This window comes from Falco punctatus (genome assembly GCF_963210335.1).
Source record: "Falco punctatus genome assembly, chromosome: 11".
In the NCBI taxonomy this organism is placed as follows: Eukaryota; Metazoa; Chordata; class Aves; order Falconiformes; family Falconidae; genus Falco; species Falco punctatus.
The window spans coordinates 26838149-26861573 of NC_137591.1; the positions used below are offsets into that span (position 1 = coordinate 26838149).

Sequence of the window (23425 nt, forward strand, 5' to 3'; positions counted from 1 at the left end):
CTGGACTGAAATTTAAAGCCTAGTCCTTCTCAAAGAGTTCAAGCCACAAGTTTCATTTTCAAAAGGAGAAATGCCAGCAAATTAAAGACAAAGTGTTCAGATTTATTTGGAAATTCACAGTTTCTAATGGCACTACAGCTCTGTAGTTACATACTCTTGTTCCACAACATCGTATGCTGCACTCAGGTGGTATTTTCCTCATCCAGGTTTAAAATTCGTCCAAATCCACGATCAACACGTCTGGTTCATGTGCTCTGACTGGCTAATTGTGCAGATCAACTCCAAAAGTACATAATCTTAAAATATTCATAAACTAACAAGAAAGCAGCAAAAAAAACAAAGGCTTTAAATAAGTCACATTACATACAATACCCAGGAAAGGCATTAGATCTGTTAAAAAGGGTACCACTAAAAGTGCTCAATAAGTTAACTTATTTTTTACAACATGAACCTGTAACACCTGTCAAAAGGAATAACCTTTTGTTCCACTCACTCAGATACACACTCAACGTTTGAGCAATCACACATCCTATAGTATCCAAATACACGATCACAGTCAAAATAAAAAAAAACACTTGGATATGAAAAACACCAGCCATACGAACACTGCACATTTGTTAGCCAATACAAAAGCAAACATTATTGAAATACCCACTGAACCAGCCTGACTGGTCAGACTTCAAGGCTTTGCAAACTCAACACATCCAGAACTGGCCTGGAGAAGGGCCCAGCTACACCAGTTTGCCCCCACGTTCTTCAGCTGAGCTTTTTCCCCAGCCTCTCGGCAAAGGAACAGTGAGCCTTCTCCATTCGCTTCCTTCAGAGAACTACAGCAGGCAATTTAGGTAACAAATGCACTCATCAGCCTAAGATCCCCTCGCACACAGGGTCCCAAAGAACCAGTGTAACTCATTTAGTACATCAGACCACAGCTCCGATATGTAACTGAACGTGGAAATAAAACGATTACCATCCCCAGAGAGGTTATCTTCCTCAAATGAGTTTGCAAAACTAGAAGTCTTGTCAGGCAAGCCCACCTGATTAGTATTTTTACAGTATCCAGTCCACATTACTGAGTCCAGCTGAAGGCCAACACGTCCCTTTACAGCACTGTAGTGTTGCATCTTCAAAAAAAGCTAGAGAAATTACAAAATAAATCAAATGACAAACAATTGTATCTCCCCTCTTCCAGTGGCATTATAAATAGACAAAAGGCACATAAATATGGGAAGGTGCAAGAAATAGGAACAAAGCTAAAGGAAGAGGATTAGGCTTTTATCCCTATTCCACCCAACAAACTGGGTTTCAAAAAATCTCTGCCCCAGGAACTGTGAAAAAAAACCTTTATAAAATGAACCCCGCCCTCCCTCCCCCCAAGCTGTTCTCATAGGAAATTATCAGCCTTGTAAAGCTGCAGCTTATAGCCAAGATTGACACAATCCCATCTATTTAAAAAGACAGAAACCAAATTTCTGAATACTTTCCAATTAGTTGAGCTCTTCGTCTCCCACTATCCTCCCACAAAATACCACAGACTGTTCTCAAATGAACAAACACCCTCCTGTTTGAGAAGTTCAGCTAGTTTTATATGTGTCCAGAAACTGCCGTGACACCAAGTGTTCCCACTGTTATATCTTTGTTTCCTTTGATTATGTCATGCAGGCTTGGCATTGACCCTGACTTAGTCTGTATCAGAGTTTTTATGAGCTTCCCTTGGTCTGAAACCTTAGACCGTCTTCGTTTTATAGCCCTCTTCTCAGTTTTTGTCTTTTGGGTCTGTCCATTGCACAGACTTGTACATGCTGAAATGCCACAAAAATAGGATTCCTCAGACTGTGATGACGTTTCGGAGCTTCCTTCAGATGGAGGACCCTTGTACGAAGAGTGATAAACTTCCCCAATGTTAGAGAAGTCCCTCTGGTTTGTAAACGGCTTCCTTCCTTTAATTTCCCCGTTGGCTACTGGAGGCAGGGGCTCTGTTGCTGGCTTAATAGTCTCTACTTTTTCGCTTTTGTATTTACAACGCTTTTTCTGAAACCACAAGTAAAAAGAGAAACAGTTAGGTTCTGAAAGACAAGCAAAGCGTAAAAACCAAGCCCAGGAACCGGCGGAGGGGAGAGCAGCCAAGACATGCGTCACCTGCCGGCAGAAACACGCTCAGCCCAGCCTGCCCTCCCTGCAGCCACCGTACCTTCTTCTCTGGGGAAAACTTCAGGGGTTCTACAATGTACAGGTCTTCCGGATCCACTGCGAGAGAAGGAACACAAACTTAGCAGTCTGACACTGCCATCTGGAAAGCGACACAATTCTAAAAAAGCATGACAAAGTATTCCACTGGTCACACAGGTTTTGCTCCTGTTACAAGTTAGGGGAGGCGCAACCCATGAACAGTGCAAGTGGAGTCAACACACAGAGGAGTTCCCCTGTGCTGTCATGGCAGCTGTCAGTGATAAATGCTTGAAAACACTTGACCTCCTGACAGAGTAGGCCACAGAAGAGGTGCAGAGAACATCCTTCAGGGAAAAGGAACAATAGTCAGCAAAAGTTAGTTTCTATGAAAATGAACTGTCACCAACGTAAGAGTGTTTAGCGTGCAGCCTGCCCCTGACAGGACAGACCCTAGAAACACATGTACCTATCGAGGACAGATGTTCTGACACAAGACCAGTCTGGCATTCTTCCATCAATGCTTTATATATCATTCATCCAAGCTGAAGCAGGGGAGAATTTGGAAGAAGTGTGGTTTTGCAAAACAACGGCCTACGCCTTAGCTAGTCTCTACTGCAGCACGTTCCCAATTCAACTCATGAGTTTTCACACAGTTTTATTCACAGCACAAAAACCCATGATGCAAGTTTGCTGCACCAAAAAAAGCAGTGTCAGCTGCATACTTGGTAGTTGTTATAATCTGCAACACTTAGTTTTGCATGATGATGATGGCCTAAGAAATCAAAATTCAATTGTCCCAAGTGTAACATGCACACTGAAAAGACCAGATCATTCCTCATACCCAAGGCAAGATAAATAGCCTAAATTTTCTTACTGCAGTTGATAAAACTGGATCCTAAATATCTGCCAAGTTTCAAAGACAGGCTATGATGACTTTTCAGAAGTCAGGCGTTCAGATTTCCCACATCCAGCATTAAAAAAAAAAGCAGCCACTTTCTGCAAGCTTCATAGCTTTGTAGACCTGAATGCCTGCATGGATTGCTAACCCCAAGAAAACACCTGTAGAGCATAAGTGATAGCGAAGACTACATTTAGTGTTTTAGCATAGTTTAGTGCGCAGTTCCGTGAGTGTCTGGTAACTTGTTCGTGAACCACCCTGTCCTACAGGACATACATGCGAACTACCACAATCCAGCAGCATTTACCTGCAATTCCATTTTCATATGTTTATAGTAACACACACATTGTACAGCACTAAAAGTAACTCCAGAGACTAGATGTACAGTATGTGAAGAATACCTTCTTTACCAGCTAGCTGAAAAGACTGTGATCTGACCAGCGGAAGAGAAGTTCTTCTTTTCAAATTCATATCATCATAGGAGGAAAAACACCTAGGGAACAAAATCCACAAAGCTTTTTTAAACACCTTTTTCCTAGCACTTTGTCATACACATTGTTCGTTAAGAAACATCTTTGGCAGAAGGACTGATTTATTTGCCGAGGTGCCCAAGAAAGGCTGGCAAACAGACACAGTACTGTATTTGCAACAAGCTATCAGGGCATGTTAAGTGTAGTAGCCCCAGAATGCTCCTAGGAGAGCACTACTACAGAGCAGTAGTTCCTTTCTATCAGTTTTGAGCACGCAGAAAGGTGACTCAGAATTTAAGTGGGTGTGCCAGTCTCAGTAGATTCAGGAAACATCAATAAAAGCTGCAAGAAAAATTTTGTTTCAAATATAATTACCTTTTGGGACTAGGGTAATGATTACTTTTGGGAATTTTTGAGAGGTAATCTTCACAGAACTGAGAAGTGCTTCTGCACCGCTGCACACAAAGCACCAAGCCCAGGATGACACACAGAACCAGAGAAATCACAAGGTAAGTCTGCCGATCAGAAACCTGAAAGGATTTAATATAGTACTTAAAGACAAAGAATAATTTCATGATACTATTACTGTGTTTTAAACATTGAAATATTTAAAAGAACAAAACTGACATTCTCATGTCACTTTCCTCCAATTTCACTAAACTTTTGTTCAAATTTGAGTATTTTTTCAGAGGTTTGACAGCCTATTGGCTACACAGTACTGGAGGAGTGAATGCTGAAAGCCACCAGCTGGTAACACAGGACAAGATTTCACCAACTACAGTGCTACCATGACTTAAAGCAGCAGCCACCCCTTCCAAAGAGCTTTCAAACCTACCTGAAAGTAACATAGTTTCTTAGTATGCTTTCTTACAGGAAGTAACTACTCTGTTTTACAGTTGACATGGATGTTTAACACTGTCTCAGTTTTATGTGATTTTCCTCAGCTGATATTGCAGTACTTCACAGAATGAATACCATTATATTTACTTGATTCAATGGGTTTCATCTTTCTGACTACTGTTTCATTTCACAATCTAGCAGAAGGATTTTTTCAAGTATGTTAATTTCTGAAGACTGACAGATGAAGTTTACTAGAATTACATGGAAGCTGAAAACCACGGGTATTTTGCACATAATGTTTAAAAAATGAATTGCACAGTTCTCTTCCTATTAAAAAAAAGTAGGATCTTCCACGCACTAAGAAATCTTTGAAGTCAGAGACTTCAGAAGAGACAAGGAAAATTACTTTTTTGTAACAGGCAAAAAAGTCAGACTAACAGACTCTTGGCGACCAGAGCCATATGTTCAAATTCCAGGGTACTCATCTAACATACCCTGATGATCACCACTGTCAACGCCCAGTTAAAACCACAGCACTCACGAACACGAGCTCTGCCAGCCAGGCATTAAAGAAAGAGTTTCATTAAGTGTTAGAAAACAGGTCATGAGATGTCTTTGGCAACATACACCAAAAAAAAGGTCACGTTTACATTACTACTTGAAATCCCAGGCTGGAGAAGGTAAACATGAGAGATTATTCCTAATACTGCTGCCAAGATTCCTCTAATCTCAAAAGATCACAATAGCCAGACAGGAAAGGAGAAGGGCGCTTAGCTGTACGAGCCTCCCATTCAGTAGCTAAGAGCACAGCCCTCCACGTACTCGTCCGTTATTACAGCCCAGTTCCAACAGCGGCCAGTACGCTCTTGCACACCGAGATTCCTGTGGCAAGAGTCTGTTAATACTCAAGTGGACAATGTTAAGCGCTGGACACTGCAAAGCATCCCATTTTACTGAAGCTGTGTAACAAAACCATGCAATACAATTGGTTCTGTAACACAGCAAGTGCCAGAAAAGTTCCTGAAGCATGAACTTTATCATTCCCTCTGAAACTTCAAACATTCTGTATGTATAACCATTATTAAAGTACCATTATTGCCATTTCAAAGTCAGTGGTTAACCTAATTTCATTAAGAATCATTTCACAAAACAGTATAAATTCCAACGCACTTCAGGAAGGCTGAGATATTACATTATTATAACTGAGTTTTATATTTCTCCTTAGCTCAGACTACAATCATGGGGCTGGCAGGGCTGTTAACAGAAATTGTTACCATCGTTGCTGTGCACAAGACAACTCAAGCTACAAAAACCTTCCTCCCCTTCCTTAGCCAGCTGCTAAAGAAGGCTGAAACCAACAATGCAGACAACCTCTCGAATGAAAAGTTTCATTTAAAGACTCCAGACCTCTTCAAATTCAGGTATGTTTACGCATTCGTTTCCTTTGAGTTCTGATGACATATTGCTGAATTATAATTACCTCATGTTTTAATTCTGCCACAGTTCTTGACAGATTAGAAACCAGCTGCGTCATGTTGGTGAGCTGTGCTTGTAACAACTGGATTGCTTCTGTTTGCCGCTGATCCTGTACAGAAGAGAGTCATGGCCATGCTATTTAGTTGTCAGGTTCCCACTACCATATACTCTCACGTGTGCCCAGTTAGCACTGTCTGACACAGGCAGGCATTTTGTAGCCGCACGACCTGTTCAGCATTGTTTCCAACAACATTCGTGTCACATTTGAAACAGCAACGTTTTTACCTATCAAATAACGTTGTGTAACATTACATGTCAAGTGCATTTCGTTACAGTGACTTCTGCTATCTTTATTAAAGGCAGGCTCAATAGCCAGCTCCATGCAATGACTACTAGGAAGCTGAGTACCATCATGTCACAAAATCCACGTGCAGATGACCAGGCAGAGCTGAAATCTAAGGGATGACACAGCTTCTGGTTTGGGATCAGGCAGCCAGCCTCTTAATGACAGGAGGCTGAGACAGCCAGGAACAAGTCCTTTGCAGCTATCATCTCCTTCCCAGCAAGAGCCCCAACAGGATTAAGAAAGGTGAGCAGACCATCAGGGGGGTTAACCAAGAGGCACACCTCAGACTGACCAGCATTTGATAGTATTTAAAAAAAAAAAAGGGCAGAAAAGAGCACGCACATGAGCTCAGGGTAGTTGCAATTTTCTTCACTGTTGATGGATAAGCAAGCTACAGGCCTGGGACTACACTTCAGAAATTTCCAGTTTGGGGTTAAGTCTGCTATGCCACACGAACCGTTGCTTTAGTGATTTTTCAGCACTGCAGTTAGTGCTATATTTCACAGCTGCTCAGTGAAGCCAGGGTGGCAAAGCAGGGAAAACCTTCAGCTCCCACCTCCTTAAATCACATTTTAAAGAATGAACTAACTACACTGTCAAATGCAAATTTGGCATAAGCCACTACTGTACCCCTCTCCCTTTCTAAAGGCTAGGTCTCTTCAGCAGCATCAGCGCAATCATCAATCTGTACTTTAAATCAGAGATGGAAAACAAACCAAGTTTATAAAACAGAAAAACCAGAAGGTTTCGAGAGCAGCTACAACCAAGAAACAAGGGCTGGAAGTAACCTCGGTAACTTTTTCATTGACAAAAACATTTAAGGGTTTTAGTCATGACCAGCTGACAACGGGGTGGGTTTTTTTTTTTCCTTCAAATAACAAGGAAATTTTCTTAAAAAAAAATAAATCAGGAAACAGCTGGAAATGCCTTTACTCTAAAACAATTGGGAACATCTACAAATTTTATTACAGAGAAAAAAAATTGGGAAGCACAGAATGTATGCTTTTAAAAGGCAGATAGGCAGCTAACAAAAATCTTCAATTGAAAGCAGATTTCTGCACCTCCTTGCAACTCTTCCTTAAAAGTAAACTTTCCTAATTAGGAAAACAGTTAAGTACTCCAACAAACCGTACCTGCTCTTCTGCTATTCTTGAAGTGTTCTGAAGTTTTATTATTGTTTTATTGAAAGCCTTCTGCATTTCTTCCATTTGCTTTCGGTACCTAAAACAAAGAGCATAAGGGTCCGAAATGCTGGTTCATAAAAATTCCTCAGCATTAGACATATCTTCAAAAAATATGACTACATCAGCCAAAATCTTCTTTGCCCAAGTAAGTTTTATTTAAATATCAAGTGGTATTTCCTTTTAAATTTCACACAAACTACAGATGCATCTCCTTCCAGGTTTTTTTGTGGGTTTTTTTTCCTAAGTTAAAGTCACATCTATTTCAACAACTCAGAGCTTACCACCAATTTACTGGAATTCACTATGGAGAGAGAATTCTCTGCGAACACTGACTGCCAAGACAGACACATCAGTAAAGACAACAAAGAGCTCCTTCCTTGGAACTAATTCTGACATGTGTGTATTTCCTGATTTTCCTGTGGCTAAGGAGCACCACAGATATACACATACATCCCTCACAGAAAGTTCTTTGTTCCCACTCCATGCTCCCTTCTTCAGCAAGGGTTATTGCAGATAACACGGCAGTTTAAGTGGAAACAATCAATGCAGGAAACAATCAATGCAAAGTCATTGTGGGTCTGTGTCACTCAGTTTAACAGCAACAGCAGAACATCCCTTTTTGTTGAAAGGCAGCATTAGTGCTTACATCCTGGCAACACTTTTTCCTTTTAAAAAACCCCACAGCAATACTTCTCAAAACAAAATAAAATGTGATTGTAAATGAAATAAAGAAAGGGAAGCCCCACCACCCGCAGACACCAAGGGTTAGGTACTGTTCTCAGTTTTCCATAAAGCTTTATGCTGTGATTTATGTTACACTCTGTTTCTGCTGTACTACTCTCCATACCTGTTATATTCTTTCGCATAGCTGGCTAAAATCATGTTTACTTACAGCAGACTTACCAGCCTTCCTCAGACTTACCTCTGACTAAGTTCTTCTAAATAACGGCTGCTGAGAGACATGTTTACTTCTAGGGCTTTTATGCGATTATTAAGGCGCATGAAGACCGACTCCTTTTGATTAGATCCATGAACAAGATTCCCATTAGCATAGCCAAGATCTGTTGAATTCTGCAATTCAGCATAGAAGTCTGTAGCTGTCCTCTGCGGTCCCCCAGAGACCGGAATTGCCATTAAAGCTTCTTCAGTTGCCTGATCATCCTCCTTTGTTTCGGCAGACACAGAAGACTCAACAGGAGGCAAGACAGGTTTCTGCACATCTGGAGTGCTTTCCCTTCCTTCCCCAGCATCGCTGGCTAAGATGTCTGCTGTATATTCAGGCAGCAGAACAGTCTCTGTAGGCTTTGAAATCACTGGTGTAGCAACAGTCTCTTTTGTGCTCGTCTCCTTTAGCTCAGTGGCCTCACTGGTCTCAGAAGCTGCAGGGCTTTCTTCTGCCACAGAGCTCTCAGCCTTTTCTGTTTCTGGTCTGATCTCAGCTGTATCCACCTGCGAAGTTACCCGCGGTGCTGTGTGGCCTGGATCATCTTTTGCAGGCTCCATCACCACGTCTGTTGTTGGCAATGGCTTAACTTCGGAAGTAACTTCTAAGAGGATGGACTGAGAGACAGTTTGAGGATGGCTTGGCTCCAGTTCTATTGCATCTGTGGTCTCGTTACTGATCTCCTCATGGACCATACTGCTGAAGTCAACTGCAACAGTAGATCCAGGTGGTCTTTCAACTTTGCTGTCCAACTGCTCAGGCAGAGGCTCATCTATTGAGGTATGTATGGATTCAGTCAGAACCAGCTGTGGCTGCTGAACATCAGCTGAGTAACCTTCCCCTTGCTGACCTTCAGTTTTACTACGCTGCCGATGCATGGCTACTGCAACTGAACACCATTTAAACAGATATTCGGAAAAGGTGGAAATACAACACACTGTTGCCATGTCACTGCAGTACTGTTCTGTCTCAAGTTCAAACCATGCCGATGCTTCTTCTTCCTGTTCATCACTGGACAGCAAGGTTACTGTTGACCTGCTTGTCTCTTCTTCATACTCTTGCACTAGCTGAACAATAGGACTTTCTTTTGTCAAATCCACAATTATTTGCTCTTTATTGATCTGTGGAATATCTGTAGTAACAAGTCTACAATAAAGGAGTTAGAGATAGGATGTTACTTCAACAGTTTTACATGCCTGCTCTGGCGGACTGCAAAAGTAGGATCTTTTAGAAAATTAGCAAAGCTTATTCCAGTGACCAAATGCTGGTTTGGATATGGTCAGAAATTCTGTAAGTTAGTATTTTCTCTGGTGGTTTTCAACTCCGATTTCAATGTATTTCAACCCTTGCTTCTGAAACAGCAAGCCTTCTCAATCAGATATTGCCCCCTTCCCTCACCTCTGAAAAAAAGTCACCAGTTCAGATATCACTCGGTTCTTACATAGCAAGCATCTTACTCTTCTGCTGCAGTCAAATGCAAGATTTACAACCCTCCCACTGACCTTCCTCGGTCTCTCAACAAATCAGAGCACTAGGAAACCATAAAACCACTAAATTCAGCACAAGTCACATCTTAACATTTAAGAGCTAGCCACAACTCTAAGTAGTCAAATCTGAACAGTTGAAATTAACTGAACACCCCCACCCCCCGATTATCTAAATACAACTCTTCCTCCCAACTTAATTCCCTATCTTTGCATACAAATTTTCCATCAAGAAAAGCCTAGCAAAAAATAAGCTTCTAAAGCAGAACTTTTGCGCATACAATTTAACTGAAGTTTCAGCGATAGAGCTTATGTTCCTAACTAGGCTCCTTTGCAGGAGACAACCTGCAAAACCTGGAAGAATATTAAGTCAGTTTCCATCTAAGAAATCCTCAATAGCCAAGAACAAAACACTTCTACTTCTTGTAAACAAAGAGAAACATTTGAGAAAGTGATGTATTTTGACATTCAGTCAAGTGTCAAAACAAAACATATCATAATGGAAATAGCTATAAACAATAACTAAAGCAATACATTTCCCTGGTTAGTACATTACCATACTACAAGTTTCATCAAATACTTGCCTTTTTACTCGTTTAAGATAGTATGCCGTACCCAAGCATTCTACTACCAAAGATTCCAGGCTGGTGCATGTTAGTCTCTGCTAAGTACACAATGAAAAAAACCAACACCAACCACTTACTCTGGTGAAGGAACAGGAGTTGGTTCAGGCAGTCTCGGTGCAGCTGTTGAAGTTGCAGGGGTGGCAGTGACATTTTCAGACACACTTTTGTTTCCTGCTGCAGGAAGGAGGAAAACGTGAACATAGATTTAAGAACCACATTTGTTTTCAATGAATTCTGAGATTGTTTTTTACAGATTATTAACTGCACTACCAAATTAACTGCAGGTGTCAAAGTTATTTGAATGAAAGTGCTGCTGACAGTTTATGTCTACAATGTAATAGACAAATCTCAAAATATTTCCAGAAAGAAGCAGCAACTTACGACTTCACAACTGAGGCTGGGCAACAGAGAGACTGAAGATCTCCAAATATAGCTGAAGAAATAGACACATTATCTTTCTGTCTGTTCCCTTCTCAGCAAATTCAGCATCTTTGTTCCACTTTTCACAGTCAGTAAGATAAGAATTCTATGGCACTAATTGAGTATGCCATAAAATGTGAAAAAAAGTCATATAAACATAGATCATCCAACTCCTCACAAATTAAACAAAATAAAAATAAATGACAAGTTTCCAGAATGCTTTTCATCTAAAGCAATCATAATACCTTCAGCTTCAGCTGACTCCTCAGTTTTGGCTCCGAGCATATTAGCAGCAATGTTCACCATACTTAGGATGGCATCTAAAAGAGAAAACAACTACTCAGAGAAGACATATTCAGAGGGCCCAGAGATTAGAACCACTGAGAGATCTGCTATTTTGTAGCATTTGCTTGAAATGCATCCCAGCATAAGGATGTAGAAAAATCCAGTTGTTCTATTACAGTGGATGCATCTGTTGCTTTTAAAGGTTAAGTTTATAAGCTAGAAACCTGTATTTGAAAGTCTGTGTCTAACTTTTACCAGCTAAACCTTCTAGCTTCTGCAAGAAGTTCTCACTGATCATTAGTCCATTGAAACCAAGGAACAGCAAGGCAAACACAAATACTTAAGCATGGAATTTCCTGGCAACCTAAGTGTGTGAACCACTGATGGAGGTTCCAAACCAGAGATCTAGAGGCTGAACACTCAGAGGAGCTCTAATAACGACAGGCTGGATCATTTGTTGTAATAGCACTAAAGAACCGAGTCAAGAAATGTCATTTGCTAAACCAGTGAGACAGACTTCTGGCTTTGGACACAGGGTGTCCACAGCAGGACAGACAAAAAACTAGATTCATTCAAATAAAGCTGGACTCTGGCATTTTGCATCATACCTCCCTTCTTAATCCTGAACCTTACTTTGGGCTCCAGTACTGCTGCAACATAAAAATTCAAAATACTTCAAGATTTGAAGAAGAAAATCTAGACTTCATAATCTTGTTACTTCAATGCAATCTAGATCGGTCAAGGCAACTGGAAGAAAGCCGTAACAAATGTTCACAGATCTGGTTTAGATATATTTTTAAGAATAAATAACAATCACTGCACTGTTTCAGTGCTCAGCTGTCTTTCTAAAGTACTGCCAGTAACAGGTGTTTCCAATCTTCTAACCTTAGCTTTAGAACTCTAAAAACAATAGAAAAGTCACTGCATTTTTCAGACAACGAACAAAAAAACCTGCAATACTGCACTTGCAGACAGAACATGTGAATATGCCTCATCAGGACAGTATGAAGACAGAAACTTTGAAAGTCACAGTTAAGAGATAAGTAGTGTCAGGAAAGAATATACCGCTTTCTCTCCTCAGTGGGAGGATAGCATCTAGAGATCAACTGGCCTTTCCAGTATTTCCCTTCTGAAAACTGCACTAAGCTGTGCGACACTCTACGTTCTAAGAAATAGTGACGAAGAACTCTGCAGCTCTGATCCATTATGAGATGAAAGGAAAGCCTGAGCCCAAACAGCATTCATTTGGAGTGCAAGTCTACACTACGGTAACAAATCTTCACTAACTGGGACAGAAGGAAGAGTGGGACAGCGTAAGAGCGCTTTAGAAGAACTGGTGTGGCAGCTGATACTATCATAAATAATTCAGCAGTTAAGAATGCCATTAAAACTGAAGTATTCTTAGCAAAACAAACCCCACACGTAGAGCTTTTCCAATGAAAAAAAGACAAGACACAGTCAAGAACGATTAGTTATCTCTAAAAAAGGATAGGTCTTAGGAAGAACACAGAAGCTACAATATTACATAAAGCAGTCTCAACCAGTGCTCTCCATCTCTTCCTTTCAAGCTGTACAAAGTAAATCTTTATATTGCCTCCTATAAATAAGGCATTTCAATTAAGCACAGATTTCCAAGTTTTGAATAATTAAGGTTCTACAGCACTTTAGTACTGGTTACTTACAGCCCCCTATAACATTCATACTGTTTTAAGTGCTCAGAAACCTTAAGTACAGAAAGCAAAGTTTCAAAAAGAGTGATCCTTAGAGCTGGAAAGGTCTATTTTTAGAACACTAAGAACGATACCTCAACTTCAAAATTGTTACTGTTTATTCATATGCAGTTAAACAGGAAACACAAATCATTTCAGCAGAAAAATATGGAAGTCATAGCTGCTGCATGACAAAATGTCATTCCACTTTCAATTAGCTTGTTTTGTTTCAGCACAGCCATAGTTTTTCTAATCAACCATACTCACTTGTAGCAGAACCAAGGAGATTTTTTGAAGATTTTTCTTCCCCTGTATTGTAATCCAATAGATAATCTATGGATAAAGAACACCACTTATGACTGCCAATATTAGATGTATCATGGGCAAAGAAAATAAACCTCAAGATTTAACATGTCATTCAACTATGTCAGTTTGACAGTGTGAAAATAAAACTACAGAAATAAACTTAAAGGTCAGAGATTACATACTGAAATGTCAAGTTCCAAGCAATGAGAAACCCAAAGAGGTTCAGGCTTCAGTTTTGCCAGGATTCATGGCATAGATAAGGCAAACAGCTCATTGAGCTTCATACAGGGGTTTTTCCCCCCACCTCCTCGTGATGGCTGGAGATAAGTGTTTTCATATTTTTTTATTTAAACACAAAGCCTGCAAGCCGAAATAAGCACCTTCCCAACTGCTTGCAGCACTGATCATACAATCTCAGGAAAAGGGCGATCGACACTAAGAATATAGTTGCTTCAACGTGAGCTGCTTTGATTATTTTAGTTACCCTTTTACTGCTGTCAGCACATGAAGATATTGCCTAGCCTGCCAAGTGAAATAGAAACTTATTGCTAGCATTTTAAATTAACTCTCCAAAGTTATACCACTGTTTAAAACTTAAAAGGATTGTTGGATAAGCCTACGAACACCAAAATAGTCAGCAAGACTAAAGAGTAAATTTGGCAGACAAGTAATTTATCATATGCAGGAAACAAGCCACCAAACTAGCACAAAACATGTCTGAATGGCTAAAAATGCAGAAATTATTTGCTTACCGTAATCTTCATCAAAGAGTTCTTGTCGTTCAGACTGATACTGAGAATCAGCTATTTCTTCATACTCTTCAACCATGCTAGTACCAAATACCCTATAAACAAAGGTGTAAAATAAAAACCTTGTATTAGTCTATTAGTCCTGTAATTACTTAACATAATTGGTAATTAGACAAGCAGTATTAACATTATATAACACATAGCAAATCAGGTAAGCAATAGTTGCCTTCATTAACACAAGATCAAGCAGCAGGTATGCCGCTTTTCCCCAAACTCATATCCAGAGTCCATCACATACCTTCAAGTCTGCACCAAAACAAGATCCTGTTTTTAATTCTAGTACTTCCAGCAACTTTTCCTCCTCTTTAACTTGAGCTCATACCTAGACCTCCTTGCCTTAAGCTCTTAATGAGATCTTACTCCTCCTCTTCAGCTTCACCTTTGACTCATTTTAGGAGTATATATTCATGACTACCTCACTTTGCGTACTACATTCTCTTTGACCTACTCTGCCAAAATAAAATCAAATCAATCCAATTTAAAGCAGTCTTGCCAACCAAAAGTAGTTTGACTTGTAGAGTTCCCAGGTTCAAATCCTGGCATAGCTTTGACAGTAGAACTGAAATCAGTTTGGTTTTTTTAGGAGCAGTACAGAGACTGAATATTCTCCAAAATGCACACACACAACGTTGTTAGAATTTAAATGTCCCAAGCATTACTAACTATGTATCAGGGGTGCCATGCAACACAGCAGCTTCCCAAAAGCACTCACCACACCAGTTCTTTTTAGTTCACCACTTGTTCTGTTTTGCTTGGTCAGCCTTGAGATGCTCATGTCCTCACGTAACACTGTTCATGCTCCTGTTTCCTAACACACACATCCCCCAAACACAAACAATTCCTTCCATACTAGAGAATCAAATCAAAAGATTCAAAGCTTCTGAAACAGATGCAAAGCCCGCTACATAGCGGATAAGTCAGGCACCTACTTCAAGTCACCAGATTTTCAAATAAACAAATCGAAAACTAGAATTCATTGCCCAATTACTATTAAAACGCACTAATCCTCGCTGTAAGGAGATGGAAAGACAAAGCAAAACACTTAACATATTACCTTATAAGACTTAAGGGACAAAAATGTTCTGATCCGAAGTGGGATATCAACTCCACCTAAGGAATGATATGTACTTAAATAAAACTCCAAAGACCCACAGAATCAAGAGTTCATTTAATATATACATCCAGTCTTGAAATTGCAAGTCTTATTAACTCAAGAGATTTGTAAATTGCCCATAACAGAAAAGACTGAAAGATTTGTTCTTGCCATGCATTAAAGTACTGAGTTGCAGCAGAGAACACCCCAAGCCCCATGCATTCATCATTCCACAAGAAGAGGTTGCTAACCTTTATGTACTTGATGAACATCTGAAGCAAGAGAAAGGAAAAGAGAAAAAAAAAAAAAAAGAAATGTCAGTACAAAGGCTGAACACATGCCACAGGCAACTAGAGTTTTGTTGTTTTCAATTCAGTACTATAAGTGCCTAAGACAAGTTATGAAGGATAAAGTTGCAATACTACTTCATCTGCCTTAGGCAGCAAGATTTCATTTAGCCCTTGTACCTTGCAGATAGAAGGTAACATGCAACAAGTGTTTTATTAATTAAAGTTATTCAGTTTTTCTAGGCAGCATAATTGCAGACAGAATACTGAAGTACGTTAAATTCACTAAGTGTATTTTTTCCCCCCTTAAAGATCACAGATTACAGAAAATTACTCGAAAGGAAAAAACCTTCATAGCATGCATTCTATGTACTGCTGCTGCTTCAAGTTCAATATAACATGCTTCAATTTATAGAAATACTACTGGAAGAAAACAGAGCATCTGATGATACAACTGGAAGCTTCAGTCATCCATGTATTTCTAGTGAGAACTTGACTACACACTGGTATTTATTTAATCTAAATTAATCTGCAAGCATAGAATGCATCTATTATAGCACTACGTAGACACTACTAATGAATGACTGTAATAATCCGCAAGTGAGAACTATTCGCTTAATTTACAACTACAACACACACAAAAGTTTCCATTATTTTTGATACAAGTTCATTAAGGCACTTCAAAAATCAAAAGTTTTTGAAAAATTGTATGAACGCTTCTTCTGTAGACTAGGCACACTCAGAACTTGCTTACTTTTTTGTGCTATAAAGTAAAAACATCACAAGAACAATCCTTTGAAAATTTTACCATGCTACATTATTCAAGGCAGAAGGAACACTGCATTCACCAAGCAATTACATGCTGAAGCATGCAGTGCAATTCTGGAACTTCAGTGACAAGCAAGATTCCAGCTACCTTAAGGCATTAATTCAGCCAGAAAGCAGAATTTAAAATATATGAAATATTTATCCTGTGACTCATGCAGAATTTCTGAGTAGAGAAGTTAGATAACTATCATTCATAGCTACTTCTTCATGTAAGCACAAATAGTAATTCAGTAGCACAAACCTATTTATTTTTTTGGGGGCGCACCGTAATTGCAAGGTAACACATCACTGGAGAGGACCTAAATGTTCTGTATTTTATTTGACTTTAAACCTCTGCTATGTCCCCGTGTTTTCACAAAAGCTTTTATCCCAGTCCAAGTACCACATTATTTATGGAGTTTTATTCTCTTTGAGTCTCCTGAGAAAAGACAGCTTGCTGCAAGTTATTCTGAAGGCAGAAAGACCATGGCAAGTGCTCCAGTAGCAGTAAGCCTAAATAATTTGCATGAGTCGCAGCTAAAATTGAATAACTGCATTTCCAGTCTATTGATGAGAAACAATTCAAATGCTTTCTCTTTCAGATTCACTTAAAACTGTATGGCAGAACAGAGCACAAAAATATCAAGAAATATGCATATTTTAATCTATACTCCAGAAAGTGTGCATATATATGTATCTACACACATGCACACAAAGCAGGCACAGCCAAGAGACAAAACAGGTCAATACTTCTACAGAGGACAGTTGGTTACGTCAAACAGACTAGACTTGTATGGATTTTTCTTAATTCAGGTACCAACTAAGTACATACTTGGACACAAGGTAACAGGCGCTTCCCAAGATCCCCTCAATTACCATTATGAGGAAGGCAACATACTTGTGATTGTGTGACAAGAGGTTTAGTACGTGGCAACCACACTAGGGCCACTAATGAAACTAGCGCAATTAATGGTAAAGCATGCTTTGATAACACATTTCTCTGGAAAGGTCTCTGTTATATAGGGCAAGCCCAGCAAACCCTTCCTTCCTGAGAAATGCAGATGCTTTTGCAGCATTAAGTTACCTTAACGTATTTTGCATACATCTGTTCATCCAGAGGAAAGCTTTGGACGTTTCTCTCATCTCTGGCATGGAAAGTACCTAATTTAATCCATTTATTTGTTGGGTACCTAGAAAAGGAACAAAGGAGTCAGCTAATGAAATGCAAGAACCCATCTTTTACCAACATTTGCTGAAGTTTCCCCCAAAGCCTTTTCACAAAATAATTTTTTTTTTCAGTTGCAAGATAGCAGCAATGTGTTCTTTATCGAAAGAAGAGTTGCAAGATAAAGCTAGTCTCAACACAAAAATCTCTGCAGTACCTCTTCACATACTTAAAACAGTGCACAAGCCCTTGAAGGACAAAACCCTATACTTAATCCAATTACTGAAATTCAGCCAGCCTCCAGTAAAGTTTCTGGAACTAAAAAAAGTCACCTCATATGAGCATTTAAGAACATGACACCTAAGTGATAGGCTGTAAATATTGTTGTAAGCAAGCAGCAAAAAAATAATTAAAAAAAAAAGCATACAAAACCCCTGTGAGCAAAGCAAGAATTAGAACTAGGCAACAGACAAAGCGTTGAAAATCAGAATCTACACACTAAGCACTGAAGAAGAAAGCGAGGGGGTTTGATGCACTGTGCAAATGTCTTCTCTTTCACACATCAGAACAGCCTGCTCACTCCCGGAAAGCAGTGGGAGTACACCACCACCTAAAACATGATAAAGCCAACCTTTAACCAGCCATTCAGCCAACCAGTAGTATTCTTACCCCTTCCAATTCTTCAATAGCGTACTACTATTTTTTCTTTTTAAATAATTGGGGGGCTTTTTGGACCAAGTTCAGCACTGAAGACAGCATAAGCTACATGAAAAAGGACTGAATGACAAGGGAGGAGACAGTCCATAACTCCAGTGGCATTTTGTTCAGGAATGTTCTTTTTATAATGTGCCATCCACTACCTCGCTACTGTGTGATTTCCGCTGCCTCCCTGCTACTTTCCAACAAAAATCTTTCATTTTCATTTTTCAGGTGGCAAAGAAAACAATACAGGAAGCATGGAAAGAACTCAAGCCACATATTCCAAGACCTCACAGTTGCCCTTTACATGGAAAAGATATGCTAGCAACTGATAATATACACACACAAAGAAAATTCATGTGATTTCACAATGCATTACACTTTGCGTAACAACAAACATACACAGACTGTGTTTTATGAAGTCATCCATTAATAATTATTTCATTTTTCATTCAGAAGGGTGGGTTTTGATACCATACCTGTCACTAATAGACACCAGAAAGTCTTTTGGAGTGGAAGAGAATAATTCATGGTTTGCAATGTCAAGCTGCTTTACTTGGACTGGTTCACAGAGCTCAATAACAAACCTTGAAGAAAAAAAAGGAAATGTTAAAAAAAATATAATGCACTTTTCCTTCTGCAGTTAAAAGTACTCAGTCCTTTACCTCGTTACTGCATCCTTCACTGGGTATAAAAAAACACTACAAAAAACACTGTACAGTACGGAGGCATCATTTATTGCTCCTTTCAAAATCACTATGATATTTAGTTGCATACCTAGCTTAGTAACTCTAGATATTACCTGCAGCTACAAAAGCTTCATCCATCTTGTACTCAAATGCAAGAAAGTTGCAGAACTGAAAACCAAGGGTAGCAAACCTCATTTAAACCACACCTGAAATACCAGTTAGTGTATGGTAAATTCTGATTTTTATTATGTCAATTATATATGTCTTGACAATTATAGATCACTTGACAGCTGGGGAAAGAAACCAAAATCTTTACTTGAACACTCAGTGCTTTCTCTTCTGTAAGACTATAATTATGCAAAACCTACAAATACTAAAGTGAATAAAATTATCCCCTTAATCTTATTTTTTAATACCAGAGACAGAATTCTATGGGAGACATAATAAAGCATCTATTGCTCAATCTGTCCAAGGTCCTGACACACACACAGGTCAAGTCAGTCCTACAGGATACAGACAGTCCCATTCCACTCCAATGGAAAACTATAACCACACTCCTGTCACACAAACAAACCTCAGTCACCTACCAGATTTTAGTACTGCAAGGATTTAGCATATAAAGGTCCATGTTTTCCATCAAAATTGCTGAAGTGCTCTGAATAAAGAAGAGAATTAGTATTTTAAATTGCATGGTAGATACTAACAGAGCACCAAGGGCTTCTCCCCAAATCAGTTTAATATTACTTACGCAGACTAATAATACCAAGTTTCATAACATTCCAACCAAAATAATATACAAGAGACAGTATGCCACACTACTTTGGGGCAATCACAGATTAACTACAACAGCAAGCTGCTTAATCCAACTTTGTTCAGTTGTTCAGTTTCTGTAGTGAGTAGATTCTGCTCCCCTTTCCAAATTCACTTAAAAAAAGACATCAACTTCTCTATAGCAATCCCTCTTAAAAAAGGGACAGATTATCATTTATGTTCCATTTTTACAATTCAAAAAATCACAATAAACCCAAGCATACAAATAAAAAATTACTTCAGAAATCAGTATTCAGCTTTAAGTGTACTTCATACTACTTCTTGCATAACAGTAAACTGAAATAACGCACCCTACTAATAAGTAAATGCTTACCTTTGCCTCTGGATTTGCTGCCAAAATTTTGGCACCACACTCTACAGAGGCATAGTTATTTCTATTTTTCTGGACTTTTTTTGTGGAATGCTGCCCACCAACAGCAGAAGGGTGCATTGACTGACCTAGGTAGAAGAAAATATTGTTACTATAATAAACCACACAGACAGCATTTTCACTTTCAGGACTCTTCTGCTCACTGCTTTTATATAATAAATGCTATTAATTATGTAGTTCTAGTAAGAAAATGAAGTTCCAGGCTGCGTTCCAAAATGAGACCGTTTCACTAATCAAATCTGACACAAATGAAAGTGGTCTGTATTTAGACCAAACCAATGAATCCTGAACTTACTCTTTTCTTTCTCCACCTCCATGACTTTCTTCTTCCATTCATCAAATGTTGGAATGTCTCCAGGGTCCTTTGGAGTTATCACTGATGTAGGGTCAATTTCTCCTGTTTTCTTATAGTCTTTCTACAAAAGAAAGAGCCACCAATTGTGACTTTTTCAGTACCAATGATGAAAAAGATGAACTTCAGTGCTTAAAAAAAAGCAGCAGCAAAGTATGGTCTCATCAAGTCAATAGCAGACACATCATTTGAAAAGGAACAGCTTAGCGCCAAGGTAAACTCACAAGCCAGAAAAAAACCCGTGACTATTTCTTCCCAGAATTACACATTCTTTCACTGTGATGCTGGTAATTTTTGTGGCTAAACTAATACATTTTAAGTAAAACACAAGCATTCTGTCTCATAAAAATGTCTGCTTTTTCCTCATGATTTTTACTTTTCCTCTCTCTGTGGAAAAAAAGGTTTCCCCTGTAGCAGAAAGCTTCAAATACAAGTGTTGTGACCAACACGATGGAACTCCAGAGTCCCCTGGAGTCTCTGAACACCTCAAAAAACAGTAGAGCAAGGTATTATTTTAAAACGTCCTATTTAATGATCAAATAAATAATGTTTTTGGACCTACTTGACAATGCAGCAACCCTTTTAAGTTAACTTAGACTTAACTATGTCAAGTCTTAATTTCTCCTTTGCACAAACACATTTCCAGCACGCCACCAGATGGGAGAAGAGCTTCTGCTAGAAGTTTCAACTCTAAAGGTTATTTTAGTAAACAACATTTTACAGGTAGCTTCCACAATGACTGTTTTGTAGGTTGACATTTCCTCTGCACTTAAAGCAAGAATTATTTCACATAGACTTCTGTACCTGAAAGCCCTCAAAAGGGGCAAACCCACATAGCTGGACAGAAGCAACAACAGAAATCTTCACATCACTACACTGCAATAGAACTGTATATGTGGCATACACAAAAAAATATCCCAACATATTTTTACACGTTAGAGGACCTAAAAAAAATAAAAATCTCCCAAGAAAGTTCAGGACAGAAGATCCACTTTGAGCTACGACGGAAGTGGGAAGTAAAAAAACTGAGTAAGCAATGCCAAATCGTGCTCTTGTTTAATTATGACATCAGATCAATGCCATAATAATTTAATTTGCAGTGTTTAAAGCATTAAGAAAATCTTGGCTTTTTAAATTTTTTAATGATTGTTTACATCAATTTGTTTATAGCAATTTCTTTAAAAGACTGTTCCTGACTGCATGTAATTATTTTAAGGTACACTGTACTTCGTTCAATAATCTTGAGAAAAACTTCTCAGTTTTGTTTTGGTTTTTTTTTGTTTGTTTTTTTTTAAAAAAAAAAAAGTTATCCAAATTGTTAGTGAAAGTAAATGTGATCCTAAAAGAGCAAAAAAAATGGAATTGTCTTGTCATGCCCTTGGTCATTTTTCACCTATTTAAAAAAAACATAAGCTTCAGAAAGTGTGCCTCATGGTAAAAGCACAAAAACAGTCATACAACTAAGTATAGAAGACCTGCCTAGCCAAGTATCCCACTTCAACAGTGGCCAAATAAAATATCTGGGAAAGAATAAACACACACCATTTTGTATTTCCTTAAACTGTCATCTTGCCTCTAGCCATCTGCTTGCTACTCAGGAACTTCCCGACTCAGTCAAGATTCAACCCTCAGACTTCTCTTCTACAAGTTTATCTGGACCGAGCAACTCCTCCAGCATCCACAGCATCCTGCAGAAGTCCCAGCTTAACCAACTGTTGCATGAAGAACATTTCTGCTGGATTCTGCTCCAGATAGTTTTAGTCTGTTTCCCCAAGTCTTGTAATTAAAGAAACTTAGCTCAGAAACACTGTTCTGTGCCAATGGATCGACCCTGCTGCCCTTTTTTCCCCATTTATTACACCCTTGTTGAGATGGCAGTATCAGAACCACACAATGCTCAAGATGTGAAGGCTGTGCATTTATACAGCGGCTATCAGAAAAAAGTTGACATCATTCACCTTTAACAATGGTGATAACCTAACAGGTGGCATTAGGCTCCTGGGGGTACTGAGTGGACATCAGCACTGCTTACCTCTCTTTTTAAGTTCTCTGAGGCATTCAGAGCAGATTTTTGCTCATCTGCCCCCTTTTCAGCTGCTGAAACCTTTGACTCAAACTCAGATTTTGTCTTCTTTCCCTTGCCATGCGAAGATGATATGTTTTCTATATGTTGACCTGCAAGGCTGAAAGTTAAAAGAGTATTAGGACCTATAAAATGATCACATGCTCAGCCATATGCAATATTAAACACACACACAAACACATAGATAAGCAAGCACACACAAATGTTTGTTGCAAGGCCAGGACAGAAAAGAACAATTGCTTTTAAATTATTCAGACTCACAACCTGCTTCAATACTCACCTCTCTGGTGGACTGACAAAAGAGGAAGGCTCACTCTGAGGGTCAGCCTCAAGTGTCCCACCAATATCACAGTCAGGTTCTGACTGCTCAGCTTCACTAGAGCTGACTACAGGAGTATCAGCACGGGAATTTTCTATTGCACTGAAGGGAAAGAAATAACATGCTTTTTTTACCCTTCTGATAATACAAGCAGCCCTGATAACCAGCCACAAAACTAAAGATATTTCTAAGTTTTCAAAGAGCAACCGTCTTGCAGAAATAATTAAGAGGAATGAAGTATGCTTTACCTATGGAATTGCATTCTCAGCTGTACCCGTGCAAGAATAGGATTTCCTTCTCCAGCCTGTCTGTGCCAGCAAAAGAACTCAAAGCTACCTTCTCGTCTCCCACAATTCTCATCTAACATCTTACCAAACACTGCAATGGATAATTTTTTCCCCCCATCATCACTACACACATCTGAACAGCTTCAACCTGACTGCCAGCAATTTTCTTTTCCCTTTCAACAAAGGAATCAAACACTAGACCGAGTTCCATCACTAAGAGCTCCTAATGTTCCCAAGTCAACAGACAGCAGTCAGAACAGAACTTGGCTAAAACTAGAGGAGAAAAGGGGTGGCATAATGATATACAGTACAGCCGACCAGACTTCCCTTTCTCTAGATTAGAAAAAAAAAAAAAAAATCAGTGTAATGAAAATGTAGTAACAGTAGACCATTACCCAAGCTACATCAACAGCCCAAACTAGGTAATCTGCCTATTGCTTTACTTGGTCTCTCCCAGAAAGGCTGAACACACCACATC

The 23425-nt window shown here is 39.1% G+C and overlaps 1 protein-coding gene across 5 annotated transcripts in view; it reads right to left on the bottom strand.

Annotated features, from left to right (window-relative positions):
* Nucleotides 1-81: 81 nt before the first annotated feature.
* Nucleotides 82-23425, bottom strand: part of SUCO (SUN domain containing ossification factor) — a 41004-nt gene continuing 17660 nt past the window's right edge. The window contains exons 5-24 of one of the 5 annotated variants that reach the window (XM_080407323.1): nt 22622-22762; nt 22291-22441; nt 20202-20322; nt 19850-19974; nt 19293-19360; nt 18496-18603; nt 17237-17342; nt 15310-15330; nt 15020-15075; nt 13909-14000; nt 13118-13183; nt 11102-11176; nt 10514-10607; nt 8306-9472; nt 7333-7420; nt 5858-5962; nt 3913-4067; nt 3469-3560; nt 2192-2247; nt 82-2031 (exon numbers count right to left, since the gene is read on the bottom strand). In XM_080407323.1, coding sequence (XP_080263449.1) covers nt 1585-2031; nt 2192-2247; nt 3469-3560; nt 3913-4067; nt 5858-5962; nt 7333-7420; nt 8306-9472; nt 10514-10607; nt 11102-11176; nt 13118-13183; nt 13909-14000; nt 15020-15075; nt 15310-15330; nt 17237-17342; nt 18496-18603; nt 19293-19360; nt 19850-19974; nt 20202-20322; nt 22291-22441; nt 22622-22762 — 3334 coding nt within the window. In that variant the 3' untranslated portion in view covers nt 82-1584. Of the gene's footprint in view, nt 2032-2139; nt 2248-3468; nt 3561-3912; nt 4068-5857; nt 5963-7332; nt 7421-8305; nt 9473-10513; nt 10611-11101; nt 11177-13117; nt 13184-13908; nt 14001-15019; nt 15076-15309; nt 15331-17236; nt 17343-18495; nt 18604-19292; nt 19361-19849; nt 19975-20201; nt 20323-22290; nt 22442-22621; nt 22763-23425 lie in introns of all 5 variants that reach the window. The other 4 variants (XM_080407324.1, XM_080407322.1, XM_080407326.1 and 1 more) reach the window with 4 other exon arrangements.